Source organism: Salvelinus namaycush, chromosome 8 (genome assembly GCF_016432855.1).
Source record: "Salvelinus namaycush isolate Seneca chromosome 8, SaNama_1.0, whole genome shotgun sequence".
Lineage (NCBI taxonomy): Eukaryota > Metazoa > Chordata > Actinopteri > Salmoniformes > Salmonidae > Salvelinus > Salvelinus namaycush.
In genome coordinates this window covers 53,538,195-53,560,777 of record NC_052314.1, presented here as the reverse complement: position 1 = coordinate 53,560,777, position 22,583 = coordinate 53,538,195, and the positions used below count along the sequence as shown (strand labels likewise).

The 22,583-nt window shown below is 42.6% G+C and overlaps 3 protein-coding genes across 3 annotated transcripts; 1 reads left to right on the top strand and 2 right to left on the bottom strand.

Moving 5' to 3' along the window:
• Positions 1 to 2,125: 2,125 nt before the first annotated feature.
• LOC120052189 (E3 ubiquitin-protein ligase ZFP91-like) lies at positions 2,126 to 8,834 on the top strand. Its single transcript, XM_038999022.1, has 12 exons — positions 2,126 to 2,862; positions 3,281 to 3,315; positions 3,452 to 3,565; positions 3,789 to 3,831; positions 4,185 to 4,289; positions 5,961 to 6,044; positions 6,238 to 6,369; positions 6,646 to 6,696; positions 6,866 to 6,944; positions 7,182 to 7,296; positions 7,480 to 7,579; positions 7,739 to 8,834. The coding sequence occupies exons 1-12, from the start codon at positions 2,468 to 2,470 to the stop codon at positions 8,832 to 8,834; spliced, it is 2,349 nt and encodes a 782-aa protein (XP_038854950.1). The 5' UTR covers positions 2,126 to 2,467.
• A 2,157-nt stretch (positions 8,835 to 10,991) lies between these two features.
• LOC120052187 (DNA repair protein complementing XP-A cells homolog) lies at positions 10,992 to 12,334 on the bottom strand. Its single transcript, XM_038999021.1, has 2 exons — positions 12,101 to 12,334; positions 10,992 to 11,612 (listed from the first exon to the last, which is right to left on the bottom strand). The coding sequence occupies exons 1-2, from the start codon at positions 12,332 to 12,334 to the stop codon at positions 10,992 to 10,994; spliced, it is 855 nt and encodes a 284-aa protein (XP_038854949.1).
• A 293-nt stretch (positions 12,335 to 12,627) lies between these two features.
• Positions 12,628 to 18,521, bottom strand: LOC120051969. Its single transcript, XM_038998846.1, has 2 exons — positions 18,215 to 18,521; positions 12,628 to 13,786 (listed from the first exon to the last, which is right to left on the bottom strand). The coding sequence occupies exons 1-2, from the start codon at positions 18,283 to 18,285 to the stop codon at positions 13,081 to 13,083; spliced, it is 777 nt and encodes a 258-aa protein (XP_038854774.1). The 5' UTR covers positions 18,286 to 18,521; the 3' UTR covers positions 12,628 to 13,080.
• Between the last annotated feature and the right edge of the window lie 4,062 nt (positions 18,522 to 22,583).

The window sequence follows — 22,583 nt, the reverse complement described above, 5'->3', positions numbered from 1 at the left end:
TATAGTGAGACAGAGGGGGCGCTGTTTTGCTCGCTCAGATGCTTTCTCCGGTGAGATAGTATTAGCCACTTGCGAATTGACGGAAAGCTGGCAGGTGCACAGTGCTGGAATTTTTGGGATGAACGTGCGAAGTGATTTGTTTGACAATCAGATGAAAACATAATGACTGGTTGTGTTCATGGCACATTCAAAGGTAATACATTTTTACAGTTAAATGACATCTATTTACTATGAAACCATTTTTTTTTAATTAGGAAGGGGGACCTCAGACTGGCCTCTGCCTGGGGCCTCCAAATCACTATGTCCGTCCCTGTTAAAGAGGGCAGTTCATAATTGCAGATGAAGGATATCAAGGATCTGAAAATACTATTTATGGAGGAATGGTCTAAGATCTCTCCCAATGTGTTCTTCAATCTCATAAAACATTTTAAAGTTAGCGGCGTGCGCAATGATGTGGGCTTGTGTGGATAAAATGCCAGGGCCAAATTCTTGTCCCAATCAGCCCCTGCCCACACACATTAAGAGGCTGGAGCAGCATAGCCTCAGCTGCATGTAGTGTGCCACTCCAAAAATTGTATATTGTATTTTATTGTATTTACATGCCACCAAGTGGCTGTGAAATATACAAACGTGAAGAGCATCATACAGGTGTCTCTCTCCCGACCGGTTACCAAAGCTGCATAGTGATAAAAATGGTGGTCAATACTGCAGCCCAGTGGTGCTATTAAGTCATTTATCTAGCACTTCAACAGGTGCATGTCGGCTCTCATGTCAGAAGATTTTGGATTGATTTAGAATAGTTTATGTTAAGGGAAACCACTTTTAATGTTTCTTTGGAAGATTCTGAAATTATGTTTTATTTTGACACAACTGATATGGACCCCTGTTTAAGGTAGAACTGAAACCTTATTTTGAAATGATGAGAAAATGTCAAAACAAAAAAAGCAGTACATACCATAAAACCTTTTGACAAAAGTGCATTTTCTTTTGACGTGTAATACCCCTGTCTATGTTAAGTTTATGTACTCTTCTCAATATATTGCATTTTTTGTATGTTTTGTTATTGTTCAATATATAATTAAATGAATACATTTTATGTGAAAATCCATGTTAAAGACCCATTGCAGTCAAAAATGCCTGTGTTTTTTATTTACACACTATGAGGTTGGAATAATACTGCGAAATTGTGAAAATTATGATAATGCCCTCTAGTGGATAAGCTGTTTGACAAGACTGCCTGAAATTACAGCCTGTTTTGGTCAGATGGAGTTTTGGCCTGCCTGGTGATATCACCAGGTGGTAAATTAGTTAATAGACCTATAAGAAAGAGAGTTCCAAACCCCTCTGCCAATAATAGCTAGTTTTTAGTTTCCCCCTCCCCACTCAAACCACTTCCAGATAGTCCTAGCAAAATTCTTGCTTGAGAAATTGCTCTTTGGTAAGAAGCTATTTTTTGTTTCTTTTTTACATGGAACCTGGAAACTAGCCACTAGGGGCAACAGTAAGCATCGGTCTCTGATTCCAAAGGTTACAAGTCTGAAACCAGCAATAGAAAGATGTTTGAGATTTTGAATTCGGAGTAAATGCCTAGAAATTTGATGTTTGAGAAACATGGATGAATGTCTAATTCTGACGTGAGACTGTGAGAGATTGTTGGTAGTGGCCTCCGAACAGCGCCCCGTCTGCTACCCAGTCATTTTAGAACAGTCATCCCACTTTTAAGGCTACACTGCCATCTAGTGGCAAAATAACTTGCAAAATATAAAATAACAAAACATTGTATAATTTACAAAGAAAGGACTGGATAACACAATTTACTCTTACATCCACTGTACTTTGTTAGACTTTACATTCAAAATAAAATCAGATAAAATAGCATGTGTGATCTTTGCACTCGGCCTACATTTCCCACGACTAGAAGGGCTGTCTGTGCGCGCGGACTCTTTGCACAGCTCCTGCGCGTCCGATTTCACTGATCTGTAAACAACTGGGATGGGACCAACACGTGCTATGTGGTCTGTACTTATATGTTTGGGTGATGATGCTGCGAACGTGCGCATCTGCTGAACAGTATGTTGCTTATGCATTTAACCTTGGTTTTATTTTGGCTTAAAGGAGACGCAACAAAGTGGTAACGCGACATGGCCCGTGCAAATAGTTAGGTTTACTATAGCTTTAAGAATGCAAAAATAGTGTCTGGTTCTTTAAAAATGGATATTGGTTTATTATTATAGTAGGAATTAAGGAAAGTTTTTATTATTGATCAATAAATGAACGCTTATAATTTGCGGACAAGGCCCGAATTCTGTGAATTATGTCACAGTCGGATTACGGCCTTTAGCTAGCAATCCAAGCGTTTTGATCGATGTGATATCAAATGTAATCATTTGTTTACTGTCAGTACAGTATCAGAGAAAGTAATAAATACGGTTCGGGACAAAAGGATAAGAACCGGGAACACGCGGTGATGGAGCCGCAAATCACCGATAACAATAAAAGGGAAGAGCCCGAGGATGACAAGGCCACGGTACAATCCCCGGCCTCGAGTGCAGCGGTCACCCCGCGCAGGACTTCGAGAGGCCGAGGAGTTGGCCGGAAGAAAGGGGTTTCTCCTTCGCCGTGTACGAATGGAGCAACACCAGGCACTCCGAGTTCTGGACGAGTGTTACGGGACCGGTCTACACGAACACTACCAGCTTGGTTGCAGAGCGAGAAGAGTGATGATGCAGAAGAATCGAGCCCTGACAAAGCCGTAAACCGCCGGAGGAAGGCTGCTTGTCCACGACCCAGGAAAAATGCTTCCTCCGCAGCTTCAACAGAGAGTACCGGAGAGGTCGGGGATGACAGTAGTCAAGCTCATGAGTACGTTCGTATACGCCTTTACTACACCATAAATTGCAATATAGCCGTGTCCTTTGCAATAAACGTAACATCTTTACATGCCTGTGAAATTGTTAGCCAGCCAAGTTTGCGTGTCAACATTTTACGGCCATAAAACCGGTTGTATGCATTGCTGCTAATTGTATTCCCTGACATGTACGTATTCCAGCACAGTTCCTTTAAAAAGGGAGGAGGAAGAGGGAGGGGTAATACCTGGTTTTAATGTCTAATGTGCTTTACCTGTCCTCCCATTCCCGGGGTGAGCGGTTTTGTCAAGTTGCGATCTGTATGTAGCAGTTTTAAATGATATCAACTCATGATTATGTCACATTGTACATAGCTAGATTAACAGAAAGTCAGCCGAGAAGTTATCACTATTTTGATAACTCTTTCTCTGCAGCTCAGGGGACCCAAGGAAACCCACTGATGTTCAAGGTAGGTGACCACCCTCATACATTGCTTGATAAACTAGACCAAGATATGTGGCTACAGTAACAAACTAGTAAGACACACCTTGAATTAGTATTCTAATTCAAGGTGTGTATGATGGCACTCACTTTGCCCTTTCCAGCCCACCCTCACTCACAGAATGCTCAGACGCGTGCCAAGGCCCCTTCTGCCCGGGGTGCCAGGGGGTCGGCCAAGCCTGTGTGCAAGAGTGAGCCTGGCACCGACAACCCAACCGGTAGGCACACCAACCGGCTAAATTGTGTTTGGGATTAAACTGAGTGTGCTAAGAACGTCTTTGGTTGCATGTACACCTGGGGTTGGATTTTCTAGTCGGTTACATCAACACTGTGGGGGTTGGGCCGTTCCCGAGACAGAGGGGAATGTGTCATCCTGAAAAAGCCAGATCAAATTGTAATGGTTGTATTGGCATTGTGTGATAATGTTTTATTTTTTTCCAGTGGAGGTGGAAGCAAAGGTAGTTACAAAGAAGACAGTTAGGATGTGAGTATACACATGCATTCCAAATTGTATTAGTCACATGCGCCAAATACAGCAGGTATAGATAGACCTTACAGTGAAGTGCTTACTTACGAGCCCCTAACCAACAATGCAGTTAAAAAAATACGGATAAGAATAAGACATAAAATTAAAGAGCAGCAGTAAAATAACAATAGCGAGACTATATACAGGGGGGTACCAGTACAGAGTAAATGTGTGGCGGCACCGGTTAGTTTGAGGTGAATAAACAAACGGCATTCTTACTCATCTCATGGCTGTGTGTGTGCGTGCGTGCGTAAGAGGCTTGGATCTGTCTATCTGTGCTGCCGTAGTAACACGGACTCCTCTCGCCTCAGTGAGAAAAAAGAGGAGAATGAGGAAGATGTTCTCTTGGGAGGAGAAGATGAGTCTCCTTTCCAAGATGACCCTAAAGACTTCAGCTTCCAGCCACAGTCTCAGAGGTAATGTTGGCGAGACAGCAGTGTGTGTGGATCAGTATAGGCAATAATCAATTGTCCACATACAGTTGAAGTTGGAAGTTTACATACACCTTTGCCAAATACATTTAAACTCAGTTTTTCACAATTCCTGACATTTAATCCTATTAAAAATTCCCTGTCTTAGATCAGTTAGGATCACCACTTTATTTTAAGAATGTGAAATATAAGAATAATAGTAGAGAGAATGATTTATTTCAGCTTTTATTTCTATCATCACATTCCCAGTGAGTCGGAAGTTTACATACACTCAATTAGTATTTGGTAGCATTGCCTTTAAATTGTTTAACTTGGGTCAAACGTTTCGGGTAGCCTTCCACAAGCTTCCCACAATGAGTTGGGTGAATTTTGGCCCATTCCTCCTGACAGAGCTGGTGTAACCGAGTCAGGTTTGTAGGCACACGCTTTTTCAGTTCTGCCCACAAGTTTTCTATGGGATTGGGTACAGGGCTTTGTGATGGCCACACCAATACCTTGACTTTGTTGTCCTTAAGCCATTTTGCCACAACTTTGGAAGTATGCTTGGGGTCATTGTCCATTTGGAAGACCCATTTGCGACCAAGCTTTAACTTCCTGACTGATGTCTTGAGATGTTGCTTCAATATAGCCACATAATTTTCCATCTTCATGATGCCATCTATTTTGTGAAGTGCACCAGTCCCTCCTGCAGCAAAGCACCCCCACAACATGATGCTGCCACCCCGTGCTTCATGGTTGGGATGGTGTTCTTCGGCTTGCAGGCCCGCCCCCTTTGTCCTCCAAACATAACAATGGTCATTATGGCCAAACAGTTCTATTTTTGTTTCATCAGACCAGAGGACATTTTTCCAAAAAGTACGATCTTTGTCCCCATGTGCAGTTGCAAATCGTAGTCTGGCTTTTTTATTGCAGTTTTGGAGCAGTGGCTTCTTCCTTGCTGAGCAGCCTTTCAGGTTATGTCGATTTAGGACTCGTTTTACTGTGGATATAGATACTTTTGAACCTGTTTTTGTGTCTCCTTCCTGAGCGGTATGGCGGTTGCATGGTCCCATGGTGTTTATACTTGTGTACTATTGTTTGTACAGATGAATGTGGTATCTTCAGGCATTTGGAAATTGCTCCAAAGGATGAACCAGACTTGTGGAGGTCTACCATTTTTTTTCTGAGGTCTTGGCTGATTTCTTTAGATTTTCCCATGATGTCAAGGCAAAGAGGCACTGAGTTTGAAGGTAGGCCTTGAAATGCATCCACAGGTACACCTCCAATTGACTCAAATGATGTCAATTAGCCTAACAGAAGCTTCTAAAGCCATGACATCATTTTCTGGAATTTTCCAAACTGTTTAAAGGCACAGTCAACTTAGTGTATGTAAACTTCTGACCCACTGGAATTGTGATACAGTGAAATAATCTGTCTGGAAACAATTGTTGGAAAAATTACTTGTCATGCACAATGAAGATCTCCAAACCGACCTTCCAAAACCTATAGTTTGTTAACAAGAAATGTGTGGAGTGGTTGAAAAACGAGTTTTAATGACTCCAACATAAGTCTATGTAAACCTCCGACTTCAACTGTACATGTTTAGCAAGTGGAGGTGTGGTAGGATCATTGTGTGTGTGTACGGCTATGAGTTTGAGCATTGTGCTTGTGTTACAGTGGGGAAATCAGCAGTGATGATGACATTCCCTTCAGAGATGACCTCAACGACCAGAGCTACAACCCGGAGGCTGAGACTACTAGGTGTGTATGTGTGTCGTAATGCTTTCCCTTTGGGAGTGTGTGCAAGTGTGTGTGTGTGCATGTCAGCTCCAATGTATTATTCCCTTTGTGTGAATGGGTGTGCGTATGCATATAAATGTTTGCGTGTATTTTGTGTGCGTTTTACCCATGTGACCTGTCTGTTGACCTTCCAAATGGATCCTCCGTCTCTTAGGGATGCCCCCAAACCCCGGCGCAAACCTCCTCCGAGACAGAAAGAGAAAAAAGAGAAGGAGACAGGAATCAAGATAGAGGGTACAGACGTGAAGTTGGAGAACGAGTTCGGAGAGGGCGATTTGCCCAGAAAGTATGCCCCCCCCGGATTCTCCAACCTTCTCCCAAAGTGTGCACCTGCACTCTCCCCATCATGTATTTAAAAGCATTGGAAGTGGCTGGCGTTTCCACCATTGTTAAATCCATAACGGAGAGTGTGCAATTTCAGACTTCAAAGGAAGGGTGTGCAAGGGTAGACTTGTGTCACTTTGGGAATTTGAATTGGATCTGGCATTGGTTTGGTCTCTTGATTTAACTCCTTGCTTGAATCGAGTTCTCCAACTTCTTTTATTTTCTCTATTTCCCTCAGGAGAGGCAGGCGAAGGAAAGATGATAAAAGTCCCCGGCTCCCGAAAAGAAGGTAAAGTTGACATTACTGTTCAACTGCAACAATACTCTTTATTTATTATTTTACAGTCAACTAACAAAACATTAGTGAAATCATATGTATAAAAGCTGAAACTTCACCTCTGACATACATGATGATTGACACACATGATTGACAGTTCTGTCATGTCCCGCCCCCACAGGAAGAAGCCCCCGGTGCAGTACGTGCGCTGTGAGATGGAGGGGTGTGGCACAGTCCTGGCTCACCCTCGCTACCTGCAGGTCTGCCATAGTGACGACGAAGCGCACAAGCTATTCTGAGATTGAGTTGTGCACAAACAGGGTTGGGGTCGATTTCAATTCAGATTTTTTTTTTTCAATGCATGCAATTGAATTTCAATTTCACTTCCTGAATTGACTGTTGAAATGGAATTGACCCCAACGTAGGTGAATAGTATTACGTTTTTTCCCCCCATCCTTCGTCTCTCTCGCTGACTCTCTTTTTCCTGTAATTCCCAGCACCATATTAAGTACCAGCACCTTTTGAAGAAGAAGTTTGTATGTCCTCACCCATCCTGTGGAAGACTCTTCAGGCTGCAGAAACAGCTACTTCGCCATGCCAAGCACCACACCGGTAAACACACACATACACACACACACGTAGAGATCCACATACAGACACACTGAATGCTAACTATCCTCACTTAACATTTACATGCACACACAAGTACAGTATACATGCAATCACAGAAGCAGCGCTTGACCTGTCATTGTTTTCTGTGATGAGCTACTGCTAACTCTCTGTTCCCTCTCTCAGACCAGAGGGACTACATCTGCGAGTTCTGCGCCCGCGCCTTCAAGAGCTCCCACAACCTGGCTGTGCACCGCATGATCCACACCGGAGAGAAACCACTGCAGTGAGTTTTTATTTGTTTGCCTGGTTGTTAATTCATTCCATCCATTTATTAAATGTCGCACCTGTCTGTACATGCACCTCATCTGACCCCCTGAATTTACCCCCCCCCCCCCCCCGTCCCCGTCCCTTTCTCTTTTACGTTCTACTTCACTTCCTGTAGATGTGAGATCTGCGGCTTCACCTGCCGCCAGAAGGCCTCCCTCAACTGGCACATGAAGAAGCACGACGCTGATGCCACCTACCAGTTCTCCTGCTCCATCTGTAACAAGAAGTTTGAGAAGAAGGACAGTGTGGTGGCCCATAAGGCCAAGAGCCACCCGGAGGTGCTCATCGCAGAGGCCCTGGCGGCCAACGCAGGGGCCCTCATCACTACCCCTGCCTCCCTGCTGGAGGCCTCGGGAGTGGGTTGTGTCGGGAACCAGGGGGAGCTGGTACGACTGGATCCCGCCCAGCAGGTGACCCAAGTGGGTGAACAAGTGACCCACATGGGGCAACAGATAGCTCAGATGGGTCAGGTGAGCCACCAGGTGGTAGTAGTGAGTCAGGACCAGGGCCTCCACGCCATGCAGATGCCCCTGACCATTTCCCTGTCCCCCATCGACCCCCCGTCGCCCTCCGACACCCAGCAGCAGCAGCAGACCCACCACACCCTCCAGCTCCAGATGCCCCTTCATTTTGTTCAGCAGGTGGCGGCCGCTTCCCCACAGCAGCAGCAGTCGCAACAGCAGCAGGCCCAGATGCAGCAACTGGCCCTTCATTCCAGTTCGGTAGTGACCCAGCAGCATCAGCCCCAGCAGCTCCAGCAAATGACCCTGCAGTCTTATCAGCAGCAGCAGCAGAATCAGCAGCCGCAGATTCTCCACATGACCTTCCAGACCGTCGACGGGTCGCAGACACATCTCCAGCAGATCCCCTTGTTAGCCACCCCCCAGCAACTCCAAACCCTCCAGAGTAGCTCCCATATTTCTACCGCCAACCTCCCTCTCTTGGCCCAGGTCCAACCCCAACTTCAACGTCCGCCCCAAACTCAGGACATCCAGCTTCAGGACCCAACCACTGTGGGTTGTAGCGAAAGCTACGCTCTGGATGATTCTGTTCTCTCTGCCTCCTCTCCTTCCGCTAACACCCTTCAACAGTGTGAGACTGTAGGGGAGGGAGAGGTAGTTTGGGAAGGGGGCGGAGAGGGGGACGGAGTGGTGGAGGGGGATGTCTTGACCGATGCCACAGAAGTGCACATGCAACATGTACTTATCTAGAGTAGTCGGGTGGGGGGGGGGGGGGACTAGCCTGGAAATTCAAACTGAATTCAGCTGTTTCACTTCACGATCACTAATTAGGGAAGTGAAACAACATAAGGTGATTCAGTCTGGATTTTGAGGTTAGGGGAAACTGGGAAAGACAGTAATAAAAGGAGAGGTCTAGCGATGTCCCTCCTAATGTATTGTGTCACCATTTGAAATATATAGGATCACAGAAATATGTATTTATAGTCACTTTTGGTAGCTTTTTAGATCTACCCGCATCAGGGCAGTTGTGTGTGTGAGTTGTTGCCTTTGTACATAAAGTGATGTAGCCATCTATACCCATCAACTGGCCTTCTGTGTTTGTGTGTTTAGCGTTTTCATCAGAAGAGGCTGGTGGGAGGAGCTATAGGAGGACGGGCTCATTGTAATGGCTGGAATGGAACCGAGTCAAACACGTTCCCATGTTTGGTGTGTTTGACTCCGTTCCATAGTTTCCATTCCAGCCATTCCAATGAGCCCCTCCTCCCACCATCCTCATGATAGTAGTATCACAATACTACGGTCCTCAATTTTCCATGGCAAACACAAAGCAGACCGTTTTGTTTCTATCAGATCTGCCCTAGCCAACACCCTTATAGTGGTGGTTTTGGAGGTGGAACTGGGTTAGAGCTGTTCAATGTACAAGCGGCTTATGCCATTATACCTAGAGTTGACATTGGCTGCACAGAATCGCATCATAAGAAATCCCCATGCAGCCTTGTTTACAAGTTAGAAAACACTGGAATGTGAGATGTAGCCTTATCTAGCCTAAACCTTGATTAGGTTGATTGGAAATCATTAAACGAAAGGAGGATTTCTGAGTGTCATTATTTCTATATAGCCCTACTTTCTCATTCTGAACATCTAATGCAAGTGGGATGGGTGTGTGCTCACGGATTTGACAGCTCTAACGCAGTTACACCTCCAACGCCGCCAAAACACCAGCTAAGCGGGTGTTAGCGATCACTTGATCTGATTGAATCAAGCCTATAGATCAGGCATGCATCGGCAAAGCCTGGGCAGAGGAAATCGCTCAGAGACGGACAGGTTATGGCAATGTTACAGAGGTCATGGAAATCACATTCAAAGTAAATGCTGCATATGTCGGCTCAATCGGAATTGACTTCAATGTCAAACGCTTTCGGATCTTCCACAGTCCACTCCATATTTTATCCTGGCTTTATCCATCCACAGTAATCCAACTAAATATATATTTTATTGCAAAAACATCAAATTATGGAAAAATATTTATTTCAGACATAAATCCTTCTACATACTACATTATCTTACAAATTGTCAATATAAAAGGGAAATTATCAAGTTGATATTTTATAGTACGATAGCAATCCGCAGCTTCTGAGCAGCACAACATGTAGAGGAATGTTCATATATGTCTGCCCTCTTGTGGCCACATTGTGTATGGCATGTATAAGATTTCAGGAAGATCTTGCTTCAGCTACAAGGAATTGTGTCAAGTACATGATAAGTTATTTGAATCTCAGTTTACGTGTCTGGTGTCTACCAGTGGTCCACAAAAAATAACTCACCCTGTGGACCCCCGGGATAAGGGTTAAAAGACACTAAGCTACATCTTCTCATAGGTCAGTTGGTGTCCACAGGTGTTACAGACATTCCTGTAGAGATCCTCCTCTTCAACCACTAGCTCCTCAGGGCCGTATTCGTGAGCACTGGTGTCCTTTGTCCACACGCTGCTCCCCACTGCACGACACAGCTCGGTTCACAACAGACTAAATAACAATCTAAAACATTTAATATGAATAAGTAAGCAGAATAAACATAAGTGATACGGGCAAGCTCAGTGTGCAGGTTTATCTTTTAAATCAATAAAACAAAACTGCATCACCCGCTTTCCACAATCCACTGGAGCTGGTAGGTTTGATCTATATTAGGTGACTTACTTGAGTGGACGTGTGGTCTGAGTGAGGATCAGAACACAGTAGTTCTGTTGTCTGTAAAGCCTATTGTCTGTCTCAATCCCAGTATTTCATTCATGTTTATAAAAAATTGTTCACAATTTTTTTTAAACTGTTACTGACCTTTGTGTGCTGAAGCGCTTCTGCACCTCCCTGTTCTCTCCCGACTCCTTAGCCTCCTCGGAGCACCCCGCCTCTAAGGAGCGCTTCTGCACCTCCCTGTTCTCTCCGACTCCTTAGCCTCCTCGGAGCACCCCGCCTCTAAGGAGCGCTTCTGCACCTCCCTGTTCTCTCCGGACTCCTTAGCCTCCTCGGAGCACCCCGCCTCTAAGGAGCGTTTCTGCACCTCCCTGTTTTCTCTGGACTCCTTAGCCTCCTCGGAGCACCCCGCCTCTAAGGAGCGTTTCTGCACCTCCCTGTTTTCTCTGGACTCCTTAGCCTCCTCGGAGCACCCCGCCTCTAAGGAGCGCTTCTGCACCTCCCTGTTCTCTCCCGACTCCTTAGCCTCCTCGGAGCACCCCGCCTCTAAGGAGCGTTTCTGCACCTCCCTGTTCTCTCCGGACTCCTTAGCCTCCTCGGAGCACCCCGCCTCTAAGGAGCGTTTCTGCACCTCCCTGTTTTCTCTGGACTCCTTAGCCTCCTCGGAGCACCCCGCCTCTAAGGAGCGCTTCTGCACCTCCCTGTTCTCTCCGGACTCCTTAGCCTCCTCGGAGCACCCCGCCTCTAAGGAGCGTTTCTGCACCTCCCTGTTTTCTCTGGACTCCTTAGCCTCCTCGGAGCACCCCGCCTCTAAGGAGGGTTTCTGCTCTCTAGCCAACTGCTTGTGGAATTGTCAGACCGAGCAGACATGGCGCCCAGGTTAGCTCAACACTGTCTACACTACTAGTACATTTACATGTGATATCTTTGTCATTTAGCAGACGCTCTTATCAAGAGCAACTTACGACCAATGCAGAGTGCTAGGAGTCAGTCAGCCAGCCAAGGTGCCCTAGTCAGTAAAAAAAACACCCTTGATTATTGTTGTTACTGATTGTTTCTTGTGACAATCTTGATAATTGTTGATGTTGTTATTGATATGGCCAATGTTTCAGGTAGCTGGGCTATAGAAAGAAACTGACTCCACTTAGCCACTGGCATTTGCTATGGCATGAATCCATACGGGGGCACACATGAACCAATGGATCTTATCTTTGACAGATGACAGCATAGCTGCTAGATAGATGACCTCTGATAGACGTTGACATAACGCAACAGATATGACCCTGCTGCCTCCTGCAATGGTTGATTAGTTATAAATGTACATACCTGGTTGACGCACCACCTTACTCCCCCTTTGCTCCTCCTGTCCCTCTCCTTCATCAATTGCTCCTCCTGTCCCTCCTCTTCTTCATCAATGAAGAACCCGCCTCGAGAGTCGAATGTTTTTTTTACGACTTTAGCCGAGGTGCCACCCCCCTCTCCTGCCAATAGTCCGCTAGCAAGGCGGGCTTGCCTCGGCATCAGAGTCCGCTGTCTGTTCCGTTCGATCTTGGCTTTCATTGCAGTTTTTTGGGCTGGAGAAGCATCAATCGCCGGTGTATGGGGCTCCAATAGATCCATCCCAGAAAGCAGGAGCTAAGTGTGTGTGCTTTACATTGTGACTGATGCCGGAGTGTGTTGCAACTGGTCCAAAAAAGCAACCCTGTGCTGCCTCTCCTTTCAATCTTTCTCTAATCAAAGCAAAAACCATTGAAATGAACGGTTACATTTTCCTAAACTCAACCCATAATTTTATTTGTATCTCCAGTTCCTATGTCCATGTATCATTTAAGTGATCACAAACACAAATAACAAAACATTTAAAGCATTTATTTAACAATGATCAAATGTAGCTTATATTTCCAACGGACAGTTTCTTCCAAAAGGAATACGTTTTCAATGAAACTACAAAAACTTCATGTACAAACTACCAATCTGAAGTATATGTACTGGACTGAACAGTGTGGTATAGTTATCCTATCTTGCATACTGACAAGCGGTGTATAGAATACTCTCTGGCTGTAGACTGGTTAGTTTGCACTTGCTCACTCGTAAGCATGGGTAGGGAGAAATTTAAACCATATTTTACACCAGTCCATACATCCATGGGGGGAGTAAATGAGTGCAGAATAATGGTACAAAATTGGAACACATTCCCATTTTCTCTTGTCACACTAAAACAATGTGAGCGTATACACACACGCGTATACACACACACACACACACACACACTGTATTGCTGCTGACAGTATTCCTGTGCAAGTCGCTCAGTTCAAATTGACCTGTTCTCTCTTCCTCTGCATTGCATAATTCTTCATTGACCTTTTAGGGGGCACTAGGGTGTTACTCAGCCCTACTCTCCTCTTCCTAGACTGCTGACCCTCCTCCTCTTCAGGGTCTCCACCCTGGTTGTGGTGAAAGTTCTGGCGACCCATGTGTGAAGAGCCTCCCGCGTTGGGGTCAGCTTGATGCGATCCGGGAGCGTCATCCGCAGGGGGGTCATAGTCACTGGGAATGATGGAGCTCTGGAGATCGCTGTCGTGGGCAAACTTGCATTTGATCCCGAACCTGCAGCGTCCGTCCTTCCTGTACGCCACACACATCCTCTTGCCCCCTATCTGGGAGGGCCGGGCCTGCACTGTGAGAGGGACATGCTTCTGCAAGACGTTGAGCTTTTGGTCGGCTTGAGCCTTGAAGGGGTTGGCGAATACGCCACTCTTGGATGAGGCCCCGAGGGGGGGAGGGGGGAGTTTGTGGGAGAGGGAGCTAGGGGGTGCGGGGAGGAGAGGGGTCCGGGACTCTGAGGGGGGTCCCATACAGGAAGGAGGAGGGCGTTTTGGTTGTAGTTGAGATACGGGGTCCACCTCTTCCTCTGGGTTGGAGTCACAGTCCGACTCACTGGAGGCTGACCCGGACTCTAGGAGGAAATTGCGGCCCTTCTTCTGGGTCTCTCCATCCACCTTGCTCTCAGTCCTTCAAAGAAAAAACATTTATAAATGGACTGGTATACTAGCTGTAGCGTTATCCAAAAAAAGATTTCAAGGACTTCTCAATCTGGAAATATTTAATTTGACTGGAAGGGGGAAATCATCTGGTTTGGGTAGCAAGACCAATCACAACACTCCTCTCCATAGAGAACAATAGTAATGGCATCTTTTTGTAGGCACCAACTCATGGTTCATTGGACAAAGCCTATGGGGAAATTAATGGAGTTTTTGGAGGGTTTCTGGTTAACTGCCGAAATTAAGGTCTGTGGTAAACACAGGCTTAGGGAGATCTTGTACGTTTTGTTCCTTGACATAATCTTCATCAGCTAACGTCACTTTTTGTCCATTTTGAAACATTTATGTAATCAAAACAAGCATAAAGCACAAAGGCGTCATAATTCATAAAGGTAATGTTAACTAATATTTGTCTAGTGGAGTATGCATTAGAGATACGAAACAGCAAACTACTAATCCTTGTTGAATTAAGATCACTTTAAAAAATGTTTCTCCTTAAGGGGTTTTACATAACATGTTCTACTCTGATTTAGCCACGGTCTCCTGTATTCCTGACCCAGAATTGGCTCTAGAAAATGTATCCTCGATATGTATTCCTCTGACAAATAAACACACCCCTTTAAAAACAATTTAGAGTCAAAGATAGCTCCGAAGAAAACCAAAAGGTTCGATCTATCTGAACTCATTCAGATGAGAAATCAGGCCTGGGCTAAAGCAAGGAAAACTGACTCTCCAGTGGACTGGCAATCTTTCCGAATTGAGAGACAGATGTATTAAGAAAGCTATATCAAGCTACCTTTTAAGCTCCATCTCTGACTCGGCTGGTGATCCTTCAGAATTTGGGAAAAACAGTAAATGCACTGAAGCATAACAATTCCTCTTCTTCCCTGCCTAAACAAATTCTGTCTGAAGTTCTGTCTGACTCTGGCATCGTAACTGGAACGAATGGGATAAGTGATGCTTTTAAATGATCATTTCATCATCTCAGCAGACTTTTAATTTGAGAGAAACAGTTGTTTAATTGACCCTGGTCAGTCAATTGACTGCTTTTCCCTCTGCCAGCCTCTAGCTGACTCGACGATTAACCCGTCAACTTCGAGTGAATATTTGTTTCCATTTCAACAATTCACTATCTGCGATGTGCCTTGCATAAGATTGATGTAAAAATTATTAAAAAATCCACTAGTGCTGACGATTATATACCTATACATGACGATTATATCTGGTACTATCCCCAAGGTTCGGAAGGTGACCCTTTTGACCTAAATAATTATCTGCCTATTTCTAAACTTTCTTGCCTGGCATCATTTATAACTAGGGATGACATGGTTTAAAACCTGACTGATTGTACACTACCAGTCAAAGGTTTCAGAACACCTACTCATTCAAGGGTTTTTCTTTATTTTTACTATTTTCTACATTGTAGAATAATAGTGAAGACATCGAAAACTATGAAATAACACATATGGAATCATGTAGTAACCAAAAAGTGTTAAACAAATGAAAATATATTTTATATTTGAGATTCTTCAAATAGCCACCCTTTGCCTTGATGACAGATTTGCACACTCTTGGCATTCTCTCAACCAGCTTCACCTGGAATGCTTATCCTACAGTCTTGAAGGAGTTCCCACAAATGCTGAGCACTTGTTGGCTGCTTTTCCTAAGCCCAAACCAGATGGGATGGCGTATCGCTGCAGAATGCTGTGGTAGCCATGCTGGTTAAGTGTGCCTTGAATTCTAAATAAATCACAGACAGTGTCACCAGCAAAGCACCTCCACAACATAACACCTCCTCCTCCATGCTTTACGGTGGGAAATACACATGCGGAGATCATCCGTTCACCCACACAGCGTCTCACAAAGACACACCAGTTGGAACCAAAAATCTCATACTTGGATTCCAGACCAAAGGACACATTTTCACCAGTCTAATGTCCATTGCTTGTGTTTCTTGGCCCAAGCAAGTCTCTTCTTATTATTAGTGTCCTTTAGTAGTGGTTTCTTTGTAGCAATTTGACCATGAAGGCCTGATTCACACAGTCTCCTCTGAACAATTGATGTTGAGATGTGTCTGTTACTTTAACTCTGTGAAGTATTTATTTGGGCTGCAATTTATGAGGCTGGTAACTCTAATGAACGTATCTTCTGCAGCAGAGGTAACTCTGGGTCTTACATTCCTGTGGCAGTCCTCATGAGAGCCAGTTAAATCATAGCGCTTGATGGTTTTTGCGACTGCACTTGAAGAAACTTTCAAATTTCTTGACATTTTCCGGAAATAGACTGCTCTTCATGTCTTAAAGTAATGATGGACTGTCGTTTCTCTTTGCTTATTTGAGCTGTCCCTGCCATAATATGGACTTGGTCTTTAACCAAATAGGGCTATCTTATGTATTCCTCCCTACGATGTCACAACACAACTGATTGGCTCAAACGCAATAAGAAGGAAAGAAATTCTACAAATTAACTTTTATAAGGCACACCTGTTATTTGAAATGCATTCCAGGTGACTACCTCATGAAGCTGGTTGAGAGAATGCCAGGAGTGTGCAAAGCTGTCATCAAGGCAAAGGGTGGCTATTTGAAGAATCTCAAATATAAAATATGTTTTGGTTCCATATGTGTTATTTCATAGTTTTGATGTCTTCACTATTATTCTACAATGTAGAAAATAGTTCAAATAAAGAAAAACCCTTGAATTTATTTATTTATTATTATTTTTTTTTATTTTACCTTTATTTAACCAGGTAGGCCAGTTGAGAACAAGTTCTCATTTGCAACTGCGACCTGGCCAAGATAAAGCAAAGCAGTTTGACACATACAACAACACAGAGTTACACATGGAATAAACAAACATACAGTCAATAATACTGTAGAAAAAGTCTATATACAGTATGTGCAACTGATGTAGGATAAGGGAGGTAAGGCAATAAATAGGCCACGGTGGCGAAGTAATTACAATATAGCAATTAAACACTGGAATGGTAGATGTGCAGAATATATACACTGCTCAAAAAAATAAAGGGAACACTTAAACAACACAATGTAACTCCAAGTCAATCAAACTTCTGTGAAATCAAACTGTCCACTTAGGAAGCAACACTGATTGACTTGTCAATTGTCAATTTTGGGTCCTTTTTACTGTTTACATTAAATTGCAACCTGATATGCCAATGATACTGTTGTGTACTCTATTGCCCCCACAGTTGAGCAGGCTCTATTTGAACTACAGTCTGCCATCATTGTATTATAGAAAAACTTTATTGACCTGAAATGAGTACCGAATGCAGGTAAAACTAAGTATATGTTGTTCTCTAGAGCGCATAAAAATAACTCTGATAATTTAAGCATATGTACTTTGGATGGTGTCCATATTGATCGTGTCCCTGCTTACAAATGTCTGTGCATCTGAATAGACAAAAAGCTGTCTTTTAAAAAGCATATTGCCAAGTTAGTTAAGAAGCTGAGAATAAAAATGAGCTTCTTCTATAGAAAAAGGTGCTGCCTCTCGCTAAGTAGTAAAAAACGGATTATTCAGTCGACGTTCCTATCGGCCCTAGACTATGGCAGCATCATCTATACTAGGAACACAGCTACCACTTCATTAAAGCCATTAGATGCAGTTTATCATAGCACATTATTATGGCCAACAATTGTAGGACTCATCACTGCATTCTCTACCAGAAAGTTGGTTGGCCCTCTTTTATGTCACGTAGGTTGATAGATAACTATGTTTTCATTCATAAAGCTATTTTACAATAAGTCCCACTGTACCCAATATCTTTACTAAACTTTAGACATACGAGTTACCACACTGGGGCTCAGGGATGGCTAACTGGAAATTCCTTTGGTCTCTGATTTATGTAAATCAGCTTATAGTTTTCTTGCACCTTATTTGTTGAACAGTATTCCAAATATTATTAAATGTGTTGTGTTGGTGCCTCTAGCACAATTCAGAGAGCTGATTGAGGACCTTAGTACAAATTAATGTGTTTGTTTTTTATGACCGTGTTTTTCTTTCTGCTTGCTTTTTGAAGTTTATATGTTGATGTGTGTATTTTCTGTAATTTGTGCAATTCAGGGCTCATCTGTAAAAGAGAGCTTGGTATCAATATGACTTCCTGATAAAATAAAGGTTAAATAAAATAAAACTGACCGATATTAACTCATAGAACAAAACGTATAAGATCTCCTAAACCTGTGTTAACCTCAGACCTTATATTCTGCATTTATCCCCAAACCCTATTCTTTCCGCATAGGAATTGCTGAACGAACCAGGTAACTCATTTCCGGGTTTTAGGACTACAAACTGGCGAGCTCTATGGAACACACGTCAATCTTTTCAATTCATCTTCCACAAACAAAGTTTTTCTAAATTGTATTCCTGAATTGTAACTTACTTCTTGTTGTTTACAATATCCCCGTCGCTGTCAGAATCAGAGGACACGCCGTAGCCGACGAGAGAATTCATGTCAGCTTGCTGCTAGCCTTTACGTTAACAGGCTAACGTAACGTTAGCTAGTAGCTATATTTGTCTTTCTCTTCGTCCTTGTTTCGCCTTAATCCAGTCACAAATTGCGGTCTGCGTTTTGTGTTTGATTGAACTGGAAGTTATAATCCGTATGAAGATGTTTGTTGCTCAATACATTTATGAATAGTTGTATTTCTGTTGTTGGTGTAGCTACAATTTGCTAATCCAAAAGAAAGTGTCCGCAACACTAAAACAGTACTTCTGGGTCACGGAATTTCGAAAATATTCAAAATAAATAAAAGTCCAGGTAATTGTATAAAAGAGCCCGTTACCTGTACTTATTCATGATATATGAGCAATAATTGTCTAAACAATAATTAACAATAACTCGTATGTGTTCATAATTAAGTGATATTTGCATTACATTTGGGTTTTAAAACCAGGTCAAATATATGCCCCCAATGCAACACTATATGAAATACATATTGGTTTATAGAGAGAACTATTCTACGTGCCGTAGTAAAAGTGGGATTGGGACTCTTCACTGGTATCTGTAGAATCTATATATGGTGTTATTTCATGGGGGATTGGGGTCTATATGCCCAGCCACACGTTCTACTCTAACCACACCATTGGTTCCAATACAATACACTATAGGCCTATAAATTACTTATTGGCTTATAGATTGAAAACTATTATTAAAAGTGAGGCAGTATCCTGGTAAAATCATATTGCTATAGGTTTATGTTACCCCAAATATGCTATGCCTTCCAACAATTTTCTTAAACCCACCTTGGTTGCAATCAATCAAAAGTTGTTTTATGTATTTTTATTATTTTTTTAATCAAAAGGTTTGCCTCTTGGACTTTTTGGACTGGATTCATGGATCATATAGGCGGTACCGGAGCGTTGGGTCTCGGACCAACAGGCTCCGAGACAGCTTCTATCCCCAAGCACTGATACTTTTGAACAGCCAATAACTCCAAGCACTGAGACTTTTGAAAAACTATGCAATGGCTGCCCAGCCTGACCCACTGTCTATCTGCACTGACTACTTGCCACTCACGGGTCTCTACCCACACAGTCACACACGCCTACACTGACACTCCTGCACATACATGCACACACACTGACCCCAGCACACATATAAACACACACACACATGCACACACCCACACAACACTACATTGATGTGTACCTTGATCTTATCAAATCTAATTTGGAGGATCACGTTGTGTTGATGTGCCAACAGTCACAGAATTCCTGTTCTGAGAGGATGATGTTTTGCCTAAGGTACCTAGAATAGCACGCAATTGGTGGTGTTTACATTTTTTTATATAATACCTGTGCATTTAAAAGCACATTGGATGACCATAGCTATAAACATGAAAAAGAAAGTAATGTGCTTGCAATAGTATTACATTGAGTGTTAAAATAATGAACTCCATAAAGCAGTATGAGAAGGAACTGGAGGGCATTCTTCACTCACTACAGAAATAACTCTACAGTATTTGGCATTACATGGAAAGGTTGTGGACATTGTTCTGAAATATGAATGTTCTAATCATTGTGGGAATTTCAAAGCTCAGGAGGATGATAATACATGGGACTTAGTGCTTTTCAAGGACCCAAAGTCACTTCACAATTATAGAAATGAAAAGAAAAAGAACAAAATAGGAGTCAAAACAAAACATCAGACTATACACAACATGAATAAAGACAAGGGTGGGCTCAAAGGCAAATAGTGATGTATGGGGAGGGTAGGGTTGGGATTTGGATACAAACCCGGTTTAGGGTAAGGGGCGGGATTGGGGTTAGGATACAAACCCGGTTTAGGGTAAAGGGTAGGTTAAGGGTTTGGTCTAGGTGCTGCTCTGTATGGTGAAGAGAGGAGTAGATGGAAGTAGTTGTGGTCCCTATGTGTGTGTGTGTACACTTAAGCAGTCCTATTTGGAGATAACATCAATGAATTCATTCACAAAAACATGAGGTTTTGTACGAATTATCAGGGGAAAAAAGATTATTGCATGAAATGTTATGTAAGAATGTGTATACAGTATATCAGGTTCATTGAATATAATGGTGACTCCAGGCACTGAGACTTTTGAACAGCTAGAAAATAGCTGGCCATCCTCACCCATGGTCTATCTGCACTATATGCCACTCACAGGTCTCTACCCACACACTCACACATGCAGGTACTGACACTCCTGCACACACACTCACACTGACACCGACACACATAGACGTACACACTCATCACCACGCATGCACACACCAGCACACCCACCCACCACTAAAGCCTGTATTTATCTTTGATTGATTAGAAATATTTTGAGGAAGTGTTATGGCTATGTTATTGCTACGTCGTCTCAAGAGGGACAAACTGTAATATTGCCATTTTTCTTCTCGTTTTACAAACGAATGTCTTTTTAAGGGAATATGCGTGGCACAGACGTTCGCTTTGCCTAGCCGAGTTCTGGTAGAAGCAAACCGAACATAGTATGAGGGTGCCTTTATGCTGCTGCTATGTTGATTTGTTATTATTTATCCTGCTACCAGTCACTTTCTCCTTACCGCTGCCTACATGTACATATCTACCTTATCCACTCCAGTGTCCCTGGTACTGACCCTGTATATAGCTTACTTTCTCGTGTCTTTCTTATTTCCCGTGTGTTTTAAAGAAAATCGACTTCATACTATTTGATATTGAATACTGCATTTTTGGGAAAGAGCTAGCAAGTCAGCACTTCACTTTACGTGTGCACGTGACAAAACTTGAAACTAATTTAAAACTTGTAACTGTTGATGATCAATTGTATTAATTCATGTCAATGTGATATTTCTTATGAATAAAGTATACTTTTTTTGGAACAAATTTACTTGCATCTCTCTTGACTTTTTGAATAAACATATTGTATGTTGTATTTCTTCCAAAGTGTACCCCAGAAGGAAGATTAAGATATGTGTCTTTTACATTATAAGGTATGACAGTATACTGTATGCGTCCTATGTCATAGTGCTATATTTTAACTGTATAGTGTCAAGGCACCCCATTTTAAGCTGTTTGACCACAGTAAAAGTCCAGCAACACTTCTTATGATTTGGCTATTTGGAAGTAAACGTAAACGAGACTGGAAGTAAACGTTTTCCTCTACAGTCCAATATGTATTCCCTATATAGTGAATTGCTATGTTCTGTTGCATGGGTAAATAGTCACACGTTTAGATTTTTCTCTGATGTAGTTATACATTAGAAACATAATGTTAACGGATTGATTTTGTATCATACACATAGCGTTTTACTGCAGACTTTGATTTTGAAGGTTAAATCGAAACACCGGAAGTCAATGTTGTTGTTGGTACGCTAAAGTTGCTGCCATGACGCTAATAAGGAATGCGCATGTATGAGTCAAAATGGCTTCACTGTTTGAAGTGGACACTATGCCACCCTGAGTATCGGAGTGGTATTTCACTTTGGAACATACCTGAATGTTGCCAATCTAGACAACAAAAAAATACATCTGACATTTTGGAAGAATAACGTCTGACATTTTTGTTAATACATTTAATCCTCTAAAATTCCAATTGAACTGGTTTAGCATGATTTTAGCTTTAGAATTACACAGAAATAGTACACATCATATATAGCTCAAGGTGTTATCTTTCACACCCAAGGCTTCAAGATAATATAAAGTTGACTTCACACTGGTCCTAACAAAATTACATAATCAACTGTTACATTATTCCAAACTATTTATCGTCTTTCATTTAAAAGTTATTTGTTTGTTTGTGGCTGTAGACTATTAATGGCAACGCATTTTAGATGTTTACAGACATACCACACCAACCCTTTTGTAAACTTTTAGCCCTCGTTATTTCTCTAATAATTCAGTATATACAACATGCTCCATCTATCCCCCGCGATCTACAACAATGTTACTAATCCCGACCTTGCAACAGTATAGAACGTTCCGGGAAATGGAAAAGAAAAACGCGCACTCAACTGTTTAGAAATGTTGCTATTTTCTAGGCATATGCATATTAGCCTATGATTTGGTTATAAACCCATTTTCCCGGTTATTGACAAGCAATAACTATAGAGCCACACAATAACCTAATAATAAAACTATACTTGATCATCAAATCAGCTGAGTTATTAATTTGGGCAGTAAACTGCTGCTTTGAGCACTTTCCAATGATATAGCCTATACCACAATTATGTGCTAGTAGGAACTAGGAAAGTCGGAAATGTCATACTTGCTAACTGGATGAACATACCAATTAGCAAGTCTGACA